Source organism: Vulpes vulpes, chromosome 9, assembly GCF_048418805.1.
Source record: "Vulpes vulpes isolate BD-2025 chromosome 9, VulVul3, whole genome shotgun sequence".
NCBI classification, from domain to species: Eukaryota; Metazoa; Chordata; class Mammalia; order Carnivora; family Canidae; genus Vulpes; species Vulpes vulpes.
The window spans coordinates 20,778,893-20,791,006 of record NC_132788.1 but is presented as its reverse complement, the minus strand read 5'-3'; the positions used below and the strand labels follow the sequence as shown (position 1 = coordinate 20,791,006).

General features: G+C 43.7%; 1 protein-coding gene across 5 annotated transcripts in view; it reads right to left on the bottom strand.

Annotated features, from left to right (window-relative positions):
- Positions 1–8,612: 8,612 nt before the first annotated feature.
- DPYSL2 (dihydropyrimidinase like 2) overlaps positions 8,613–12,114 on the bottom strand; it is a 136,169-nt gene continuing 132,667 nt past the window's right edge. For all 5 annotated transcript variants that reach the window (XM_026007897.2, XM_026007898.2, XM_072719510.1 and 2 more), the window contains exon 14: positions 8,613–11,611. In XM_026007897.2, the coding sequence (XP_025863682.1) occupies positions 11,520–11,611 (92 nt within the window). In that variant the 3' untranslated portion in view covers positions 8,613–11,519. The remainder of the gene's footprint in view (positions 11,612–12,114) is intronic.

Genomic DNA, 12,114 nt, shown 5'->3' with positions numbered 1-12,114 from the left:
CTCCCTGCCTGTGTCTCTGCCTCTCTCTCTGTGTCTCTCATGAATGAATACATAAAATATTTTTTTAAATGTAGCCGAGGGAACATGTATATCTGGCTCTTGAGTGAGATGGCATTTAGCTCAATTAAGTCCAGAATGATTTTGAATACCTTTCATGAGCCAGATCCTGTGATAAAATGAAGAATATAAATAGAAATAAGACATAGTCCAAGGACCTTAATAAAAAATGGGTAAATAACTTTAGCAACCATTTAAAAATATCTCTAGATGGTAAAAATGTGAAAGTATGATTATTTCAAGTGTTGGTGAGTGTGTAGAGCCACTGGAACTCTCATATACAGCTAGTCTGTGTGATGATGGTACAACCAACTTTGGAAAACAGTTCAGCAATCTCTTAGAAAATTAAACATGTACCTATATATGACCCACTCCTCTCTCTACCAAAACATATGAAAACATATGTCCACAAAAGTCAAACATAGGTCCACAAAAGTCAGTATAAAATTCACAGCAGAGGGGCACCTGGTGTGGGTGGCTCAGTCAGTTAAGCATCTGCCTTCAGCTCAGGTCATGATCCCAGGGTCCTGGCATCCAGCCCCTCATCAGGCTCCTTGCTGAGCAGGGAGTTTGCTTGTTCCCTTCCCTCTGCCTTTCTCCCTACTTGTGCTCTCAATCTCAAATAAATAAGTAAAATCATTTTTAAAAATCAAAATTACAAAATGCACAGCAGCCTTATTCACAATAGCCAGAAACTGAAACAACCCAAACGTCCATCTCCTGGTTAATGGACAAATTGTGGCAAATTGTGGTATTTTCATACAATGGACTGCTTCTCACCAATACAAAAGAAAGGGTCACTGAATCTCACAAACATCATACTGAGCAAAAAAAGCCAGACACAAAAGAGTACATACTCTATGATTTGATGTATATGAAATTCTAGAACAGGCAAAACTAAACTATGGTGTCAGAAAGCAGAAGACTGGTTGCCCTGTGCTGCAGCCAGGGTTCTTAGGGCAGAGACTGACTAGAAAAGTATACAAGGAAACTTTCTGGGTGATGGCAATGTTCTTTGCTGGGACATTGGTTCTATGGGAGTATACATCTAGAAAAATCAAGGAATTATACACCTAAAACTGGTACCATTTTTTGTCTCTCTAAGTCAAGAAAAATTAAACAAAACAAAGACAAATGGATGCAATAAAACCTAGTTATCTAGGAGAATAATAATGGTGGTTGAAACAAAGAGCAAAGGAGCAGAGGGGAAGATAATAGGAGGAATAGGGATGAGACTGCAGATTTGAGAGATACTGAAGAGGTAGAACCAAGGGACCTTCGAGGGAGTGTTTGGGGGACTCAGTAGAGCATCTGGCTTTGGCTCAGGTCTTGATCCTGGAGTCCTGGGATCAAATCCCAGATCAGGCTCCCCGCAGATAGCCTGCTTCTCCCTCTGCCTATGTTTCTGCCTCTGTGTGTGTGTGTGTGTGTGTGTGTGTGTGTGTCCCTCATGAATAAAAAATAAAATCTTTAAAAAATATATTCTTGGTTTGAAGCCTGTGTTTCAATTCAATGAAACACAGAAGTTGAAACAGATTTGTGAAGGAAAAAAGACAGAGAGTTCCATATTTTTCACATGTGCTTGAGGTGACCACAAACTCTACAACCAACATCTGAGTAATAGTTAGATATATAGGTTTGACTGGAAAGAGAAATCATTATCCACACAACTTCTTGGAAGTCATTATCACATAGATAGAAAGGGAACTGTGGGAGAAGAGATTGCCTAGGGAGAGAATGTAGGGTCAAATGAAATAAAAGAGCTGTGTGACACAGCCTTGAAGGATTCCTTTTTTTTTTTTTTTTCAGATTTTAAATTCATCAGAGAGAGAGCATGAGCAGAAGAAGGGGTAGAGGGAGAGGAAGAAACAGACTCCCCACTGAGCGGGGAGCCCAACACAGAGCTTGATCCAGAACTCTGGGATCATGACCTGAGCTGAAGGCAGATGCTTAACTGACTGAGCCACCCAGGCATCCTTGAGCCTTGAGGGTTCTAAAATACCAAATTGAGTGATGAAGAAATGGCTGGAAAAGAATACTGAATCATGGCTACAGAGATAGAAAGAAAATAAGGCAAATGACACAAGCATTAAAGAAAGAAAGAAGTCAATTGCATCAAGTGCTCCCAAGAGGCCAGGTAAGATAAAGATGGAAACTCTTCCTTGAATTTAGTAACAGGGAGATCACTATGTGGTCCAGGCAGGACTTAAATAGGTTAAGGAGTAAATGGGATGTGGAAAAATGGATCCAGTGAATCTAGATACCTCATCCAAGAAAGTTCGCTCAGAAGAGGAGAGAAAGATGAGAGGTGTCAGAATGGAAATGTAGAATTAGAGGAGGGATTTATTAAAAAGGATATTTGAGCATGTTTCGATTTTGATTAAATTATCTGGAAGAAAGAGAAAGAGAGAGATTGAAAATATGGATAAAATTTTCTGAGAAGTTGGGTGCAGCTGGCACAGGTAGAGGGGCTGACTTAGATAAAATGTGGAATTGGAGAGGAAGATAGAGTGAATCGGGATAGCTATGATCTAGTAAAGAGATGTCAAAGAAGTTTCTTCTTGATGGTTTACATCTTCACTGTGAAGTGGGGGCAAGAACATCTTCTGAAGGGGACATAGGAAGAAGGGGGACAGAGATTCAAGACATGGAAAGCAGGACAGCAACCTATAAACTTTAAAAAAAAAAAAAAAGATTCCTGGGAAGTGTTCACGGGTCAGTGTTCAGCTGGTCAGTCACCAGGATTTTCTCATGATAGCAACCTGCCTTGTGTTATTATCCCTAGCAGAATTATGTGGCTCATGCCCAAGTTATAGAGAAGGTTGGTTGGGTTCAGCTTGGGGTTGTGGTTTGACAAAGAGGATACCATGAAAAAGGACAAAAGGTCAAGGAATTAGGATGTTGGCAAAGAGAAGAATGAAATCATGTACCATGGATAGGGAAGGAAGACAGGAAGAAGCTTGTGAAAGAAGAAGACAGATGGAATGATGGACAGGGAGAACTGGTGCTGCCAAAGAGCAGGAGCATGGGTGTTGAATAACCCCTACTGATGACAGGAGTTGTGGTAGAGGGCAAAGCTACACCATGGTTTGATGCCAAATCTTCCATAAACAAGAAGTGCCTCCAAATCAGTAGATTACAGCAGTGAGTAGGGTGTGAGAGCAGCAGAGCCAAATGGAGAGGATGAAGGGTATATGGAGGCTTGAGCAGTACATCAACCCGTTACCATCCTGGAGAATGTGAGGAGTGAGATACAAAGGAACTTCCACTTGAGAAGGCTAAGGATGAAATTTCATCCTTAGAAAAGAAAACCAGGATTTCTTTTAAAATCAAAGCTATAAGGGTGCCTGGGTGGCTCAGTCAGTTAAGTATTTGCCTTCAGCTCAAGTCATGATCCCAGAATCCTGGGATCAAGCCCCACATTGGGCTCGCTGCTCAATGGAGAGACTGCTTTTCCCTCCCCAACTGCCTCTTCCCCACTCATGCTTTCTCTCGTCTGTGCTCTCTCTATATATCAAATAAATAAATAAAATCTAAAAAAAAAAACAAAGCTGTAGAAGAGAATGTTCAGTGAAAATAAGAGTTTATTGAAGTATTTGAGTGAGTTTGTTGGTCATGAAACACAATGTAGAGTTTGAGAGTGGGAGGTTTGGTCAAGGGGAAGAAGCACAGAAGAAGACAGATGCCCAGAACAACACGTCTGTGGGAAAAGAACACAAGTGAGAAAAGAACAGAAGGCTAGATGTCCCCTCTTACACAATAGCACTTGGGCCTCCCAGAATCTAGCCGTAGCCTAGGGGGCGGATCATGAATTCTCATTCCTCACAATCTGGTACATGACGCGGATGCCAGGGAGCAACTAGGCAATTGTCAGGAGAGCCTTCACCCTCAGGTAGTTGTCCTTGTCCTTTGGGGTTGGTGCTCTGGATCAAGACCTGGCCGTGCCGGGGCTGCTGGCTGGCAGGGCTGCTATGATCAGGAATCCAGAGTTGGGTTTGTTCAACAGGTACAATTCAAAGACACCAGTTCAAGGAAATTGAGGGAACTAATAAGAGAGCTCAAGTGACTGCTAAGAGGTCCTGGTGGGGGACGCCTGGGTGGCTCAGTGGTTAAGCAGCTGCCTTCCGGCTCAGGGCGTGATGCTGGAGTCCTGGTGATCGAGTCCCACATCGGGCTCCCCGCGTGGAGCCTGCTTCTCCCTCTGCCTATGTCTCTGTTTCTCTGTGTGTGTGTGTGTCTCTCATGAATAAATAAATAAAATCTTTAAAAAAAATAAATAAGAGGTCCTGGTGGGTTGCTAGGGGGAGGCTAATAGCCAGAGAACAAGCCAGTCAAGAGACCAAAGGTGTATGACGTCGAAACATGGGTATAGTGCAAGTGGGTGCATAGGAATGCTGGTCAGGGAGTGGAAGATAAAGATGTAGGGGACCCATGTCCCTACATCTAGGCAGGACCCTCACAGTCTATCCCAGCAGACAGCTAACCCTCCTTTTTTGTTCTCTTGAGAAACAAGGCAGTCCTTGCCCACATTCTGTGCTTTCTCACGAAACACCTAAGGAAAGATAAGAGATGTTTGTCTCCAGCAGAGGGAGCGCAACACCACAGATCAGCAGACTCGTAATAGGCTCATTGTATACTCCGAGGCCTCCCCAAGGCTAACAGATAAAAATGGCAACCGTTTGGAGTGATAGGAAAAATCAAGGGGAATAACCACCAGAAATGGAAAGTCTCAGTGTAAAGTCCACTGTTGATCTGATCTTCTCCGAAGAGGGATCAACTCTTGAGAGCTGTGAACAGCATACAAGAAATTCTCCCCTCCGGCCCACTTCTTCCCTGAGGCATCTACGCTTCGGTCCTTTCATGGGTCCCTGGGGTCCCCACAGTTGTAAGATAAGGCTGAAAACAGTTGGTCCCCAGCAAGGTCATCGCCGGAAGAGGACAGGCTACATCTCTCAGACCTCCAGCCCATGCCTTGTTTCCAGATAGTTCTATGTTATGGGATGAGGTTTATTAGGAGGAGAACAGTTTGTGCAGCTACAGCACAGACAACACTTAGCTGCCAAAATTAATCACAGAAATAATCTCAAAGTAATATATTATTGGATCATAAGACTTTATGTGCTGTGGTGTTTGGTCTTCAATCCTCCCAGAGTTCCTTCTGTGAGCCCCTCATGTTATGTTCAGTCCTGCAAGGCTTCAAGCCCTGAGTGGAGGCCACGTTCCTCACTGCTAAGGGTGGCATCTGCTGCCCCCAACCTGACTGCACCAGTCCTCTGTCGCCGCCATCCAATCCTCAAAAAACAACAATGCACTTATGTGTCTAAGTCCCTTTGCTCCTTTGCCAAGTATCTTCTTTTCTATTCTTTTCTTTTCTTTTTTAAGGAGGCTCTATGCCAGCATGAAGCCCAAGGCAGGGCTCAAACTCATGACCCTGAGATCAAGACCTCAGTTGAGACCAAGAGTCAGATGCTCAACCAGCTGTGCCCCCCAGGTGCCCCTCAAAGTATTTTCAATAGACATGACTTTTTTCTTTCCAGATCCTTAGAAAATCAATTCTCTATATACATTTGGGTGCATACACGATTTGTAATTTTTCACCAAATCAATACAATATCTCCAAATCTTCTGTATAAAACTCAACTGTACTCAAATCATTATTGTTTTCCTTTACACTTGGTGCTCTCTTCGGAACCACTTTTCTCCTAGCTCTGTGTATTTTGTAGGCCTTTCATTTTATTTCTTTTCTTTTCTTTTTTTTTTTTAGGCCTTTCATTTCTCTGCCTTAGAGCCCATATGTCTCCCAATCGGTGCCAGCTGCATGAGATCACTGTGCTTTTTCTCGCCAAGCTCTCACCTGTCCATGATTCCTCCCCGTGAGTCTGCCTAACTGCCTGCACAGGCTCATTCTCTGCCACTTACCCCCCTTCTCTCTTTCTCATGAGCTTCTAAGCCAAAACTTTCTTATAAGAAATTGCCCCCTCTCAGGGTGCTGCTGCAAAGCCTAACTGTGCTAATACGTGCAATGCCTTTAGAGTAGTGCCTGTCACATAATAATAAGTGCTGGCTACTGTCAGCATGACTTTAGCCAACAGATTGTTTTCTTTGACCATCGACACCATCTCTGATGTGTCATGGTTCTACAATCCCTGCCCTCAACTAAAGACCTCTGCCGTCATCCGTCATCTGCTAATCTAGTTCTATTTTAGGACAGACACTGAGGACACTGTTCCCAACAGCTTCCTATTGCTCTGTTGCAATCTTCTGCTCTGCACCATATCTGATTTACAGCTTGTCCTTTCCGGTTTGGTCCTAAGCTGGGAGTTAGATTGACAAGATAACATCATCTCTATCTTGCAGAAAGGTAAATAAGGCCCATAGAAGCTTTCCAAAAGATGTATACCTCATCAGTGGCACCATCAGAACTTATCCCAGTTGAGGAGAAAAGGATAAATCTGCTTTTTCATAAAGAATATGCATGCTATAGAAACTTGCCAGCAGATAGAACTTTCAATTCACAGCAACACCGGACAGAAACCCTTCCTGAAGGATATACATTCCACTTCACTTGTTTTTCTAGATGCTTTAAAATCTGTCTTTGGAGGGACACCTGGGTGGCTCAATTGGTTAAGCCTCTGACTCTTGATTTCAGCTCAGGTATTGATCTCAGGGTGGTAATAGAGCCCTGTGTCAGGCTCCACGCTCAGCACAGAGTGTGCTTCTCTCTCTCTCTCTCTCTTTCCCTCTCCCTCCCTCTCTTGGCCCACCCCACCCCTGCTCATGCTCCCTCACTCTAAAATAAATAAATATTTTTTAAAATAATAAAACTGAGATGCCTGGGTGGTTCAGCAGTTGAGTGTCTGCCTTCAGCTCAGGGCGTGATCCCAGAGTCTTGGGATCGAGTCCCACATCGGGGTTCCTGCCTGGAGCCTGTTTCTCCCTCTGCCTGTGTCTCTTCCTCTCTCTCTCTGTCTCTTATGAATAAATAGCCTGTGTCCCTTCCTCTCTGTCTCTTATGAATAAATAAATAAAATCTTTAATAATAATAATAATAATAATAATAATAATAATAAAATCTATCTTTGGATTATATCACACCGCAGAAGAGCTCTAGACCTGGTTTCATCATTTAGCCATGTGGCACCCATGGGATTTTCTCTTCAGAGCACTTGCTCTGGCCACCCTACAATTCCCCTCAGATGGACCCATGCCTTCTCCCAGAGCCTACATGGGCCTCTCCAGACGGCAGACCTCACAGCTGGTGAGGACAGACTTGGGGTGGCTGTTTGCTAGGGATTGGGAAGCCCTACTGGAACACGGCGCTGAGTTGTCCACAGGCATGAGCAGGAGCACCTTCTTGGTGTAGGATGGAGCCAAGGTGGGAATAGGAGCATGGGTTTTGGGCCTGCAATTTCCATTGTTGTCACAGGTCCAATAAAGGTTAGGGTGAGCCTTTCTCCCTTCCCCTCTTGGACAGATTTGATTTTCCGGGATCATGGTGATCTGCTACCACATACGGCGAAGGCAGTAGAGCCAGCCCTAGATACACAACACTGGTGGTTCCAGGGGTCACCAAGCCTTGCCAGTAGAGCTGAGGACCGATAATCTGTTTTCCTTCTGGACTAATGTACTTCTGGTAACTATAGATGTTTTATGGTCTTCTGGCCACGCTTCCTTTTTTTTTGTATTTGCTGCTGGAATGCTCAGAACTCACTTCCACGTTTACGACCTCATGGCAGGTGTGTGGTACTAACCCCACTGAGGCCTTACCTTATTTTTCCTTCTCTCATTTCCCCCTTCACTCCAACACTCTGGTTTATAAAGCTTAGTTTAGTGTATATATTTTTGTAAACCACTTCATATCCTGTTTGGACAGGGCTGGATAGAAAACAAAAAGAAAGGAAGACTTCACCAATCATAGGGTGGGCTTGGGGAGTCCCAAGCACACACTTACTTCAGTGTCTTCAGAACCAATATACCAGTGCCCAATTACGATAACTGTTAGAACCAAGCAGCCAGCCAGCTGGGGTTGGCATGGCTCTTGCCCCAGTGTGCATTCCTGGCCCTTGTTCTGGGGGTGGAGAACACGTACTTTGTCCTGCTTTCCTGGGCCTCAGATGCAAGTCAACACACTTTCATCTCTTATTTTGTATGCCTCCTTATAGCTTGAAGATTTTCCAGGGTGAACCAGCTGTATGGATGCAGAGGGCACGGGGGTCACCACACCAACCTATATGGTCCCCCCCTAGACTCCCACTTCCAAACTTGTGTTTGCAACTTGATTCTGAAAGATATCCTGCCCTCTCTAGGGCAGGGTCTATGAAGGTGTGACACTCAGCTCTGCCACACAGTTCTGTTTGGCAATAGACCTCAGGGGCCTGGCCATAAGCTCAAAGCTGCCTATGAGTTTACATGGGTTCACATGTAGTGAAAACTCTTGACTTGGTACCATCACCAAAGCCAGGCCATAGATGCCTGTGAATGTTTCAGGAAGGGAAGGTTCAGGTGGGTGAGGCCAAGCAACTGCCTCCTTGAACATCTCGACACAGACACACCCCTGAAACAACCACATTTTGCTTTATTAGGCGTTCCATGGTAATATAACACAGAGTTCTTAAGGAATAATAAACACGAGACTTTTTTTTTTTTTACCATAATTATTTTGCCATTAAGACAGTGGTTACAAAAAAAAAAAAAAAAAGGTACTCTCCTGGCTACACACATTATCAGCTTTAGCACTGAAAGTTCCTCCACTCATGGGTCACAATCACAATTCCAAGGATTAGAAACCATCTATTATTAAGTCCTACACTGTTTTAGAGCATCAAGTCACTGTAGTTATTCAGTTCGGAGACACTGTCCATTTATTTTAGCATTTACATATGACATTCATTTAACAGACACACAAAGCAAGCCAACAGGTAAACATGCTTACACAGCCTGCAGAAATCTTCAGGTTTCAAATGGTTTTAAGAAAACAATTAAAATAACCAAAATCACCATGACCTGGTACAGGAAAAACAGGAAGACTCAGTGAATACTAAAAGAGCTGCAAGTGTTTCTTAGAATTGAAACAAAAAAAAATTTTTTTTCCAACTTGTTCAAATTTCCTCTAAGTGCAGGTGAGAAAAAAGCAAATATATTAAGTTAACCAATTATTCTTTAAAAGTGCAATTTACTTTTAAAATAACAAATAAACAACAACAACAACAAAAAATAAACCCCAACCATAACCCCAAAGGCAAAATGTGTGGAGAGACTAGTGTAATGATGTGATCTACTTTTTTATGTTACGCTTTACAAAAGCAGATTTGGTTTGATAAAAGCCTGCATACGTTAACATTGCTTAAGAACCTGTAAACACGTTTGGAAGGAAATGCAACACAAATCAGCAAAGACAGGGCCAGGAATGAAGGCAGCTAGCAGGAAGGGTCCCGGAGACAAGGGTAGGGATGTGGACACAGGGTCATCTGTGGTCTCTATGGGGGCCATACGTTTGATTTGTAAGATTTTTCTCCCCACAACAGCTGTGACTGGACATGTTGCTCATGCAACAATTTTTTTCCCCTTACAAGGTAAAATGGACTCAAAGTCCAGTTTCCCAAAGATTTTCTGAGTTCAGAAGGCCTTTCTATATAGCATCACCCCCCCATATCTGTGGTCTTGCTTTTTGCGGTTTCAGTTCTTCAACTGAAGTCCAGAAGCAGGTGATTCTCCCTCTGATGTATTGTCAGAAGGGCAGCAGTAGCTTAACACTACGTCACAACGCCTACGTCATTCACATCACTTCATCCCATCATATAACCCTTTCTTCATCTGATGTCATCACAAGGGTGAGTATGGTATAATAAAATATTTTAAGAGAGACCACATTCATATATATTTTATTAGAGTATATTATAATTATCCTGTTTTATTATCAGTTATTGTTGTTAACCTCCTACTGTGCCTTATAAATTAAAGTTTATCACAAGTACGTATGGGGGATAAAACAAGTTCAGTACTATTCGAGATTTCAGGTATCCACTGGGGGTCTTAGAATGTATCCCCCTGTATGGAAGGGGGCACCACTGTACTGCATGGATAGCTTCCAAAATAGTTGAACAAGAAAAAAATATTTTTTGTCCCAAAGCGAGAAGTCCCAGCATGCTCTGGAATCCCAAAAGACACACTAGGCTGGGAAACAGCAAGCCCCAGTGAGGGTCAGACTCCTCCCAGCTCAACACTGTGCTGGCGGCCAACTTGAGGCTGACTGGTTTGCTTGGGTCAAGGGGGGCTCAATTTGCTGATTTGATGGGTGTCTTTCTTTAGCTACTTAGCATTGCATGGAGGAAAAACCTTATGTCCTATAGCCTCAGGTTTCTTTCTGCAACATCTCAGTACTGTTTGAGGTTCTATTCTGAGCCCACAGGTGATAGTGTGGGTAGCTCAGCCTTCACTGCATCTGGAAGCATCCCAAAGTCAAACGCATATCCTGGTGGTGGTGGGTGGGTAGCACCAGTCGTGTACAGATTAGGACAGCATATTACTATGGTTGCAATGACAAAGCTCAAATTCTTCCAGGCAGGTTCTTATGACCACACTAAAACAGTAGACCCGGTCATCTGAGAAGACACTAGGGGACGGAGAGAAAAACACGGTCTCAGAGACAAGGGCTGAAGGAAACACAAAGAAAGGGACACACGTGAGAATATTCATGAAAAAAAAAGCTAAAGAGAGAGAGCAGAAAAGATATTAAGAAAGGAGAAGAGAATCCTCAAAAAATGTGATCTGCAGCAAAATCTAGGCCAAAAAGAAAACCTGCCCTTTATCAACAGTTGACCCAGAAGACGATGGAATGCAGCGTGGCCATTTTGGAGCGTCTCAGGAGGGACAAGAGTTTGCCAACCACCCTGAAGCAGCTCGATGGTTACATAATTGCATCATTAGGATGTCCAGTTCAAACCCCTTGTATTAACATTGAAATAGGCTTCCCAATTTAGTATTAAAAACAAAAAACAAAAAAGACTCTCCCCCCGCCCCCACCCACCTTCTCCCCAGACCCACGAAGAAAACTTTTAAAAATTTAAAAAGAAAAAGGCAGCTCTGGGCAATTCACTTTATCTTCCTCCCCGCCCCCATGAAAAAAGAAGATGGTAACAAGTACAACAGAGGTTAGAGATGAAAAACGCCCTCGTTGTGATTTGCTTTGTTTCGCATGTCTGAGTGTTGGATGCAGTTCCGTGTATGGGGTTGGTGGATAGACTTGGGTGTGATATTCGTAGATGTATAGGGAAGTGGGTGGCAAAATCAGTGACTCCGGGTGAGGGACGGAGTGCAGGGCCCTAGAGGGGGCCCCATGAACTGGCTGCCCCACAGTAACTATCACAGGCTCTTAAAAAAAAAAAAGAAGGAAGGAAGGAAGTCTCAGAATGTCCTCAGGTGTCCCATCCCCCATCCCCACGTAGGCTGCGGGGCCGGGACCTCTAGCCCAGGCTGGTGATGTTGGCACGGCCACCAGGAGGAGCCACAATGCGCTGGGTGGTGCGGCGGGGAATGTTGTCATCAATTTGAGCACCTGCAGAGGAGACAGGAGTCCAGTCAAAAGCAATCCTACCAGTTCCCCCCAGTTCTCGAGAGTTCCCAGGAGAAGGTTCCCATGAGGGAGTTCCCGCTTTAAACCAAAACAGCATAGGGGCACTTGGGTGGCTCAGTGGTCGAATGCCTATGTCTCTGCCCCTCTCTCTCTCTGTCTCTCATGAATAAATAAAATCTTTAAAAATAAATAAAAATAAACATATAGCACAGCCCAGGAGAAAAAGGGCCAGGCCCATACCATATACCTTATCCCTTTCTCAAAACCTCACTGCAAGTTTAAACTCCAAAAAAGGGACTGGCTTAAAATAGCCAAAGAAATCACCAACCCTGTAAAGCAGTCTTTGCAGAAGCTGGTTGGCTCCCTTGTTTGAAAGAGTAAAACTATATATAAAAATAACACTATTTCATCTTTTGCCCAAGACTACATCCTGCCCCTTTCTTCATTAGTCAGACCCAGGGTGGCTTTTCTGAAGGCCTGAACAG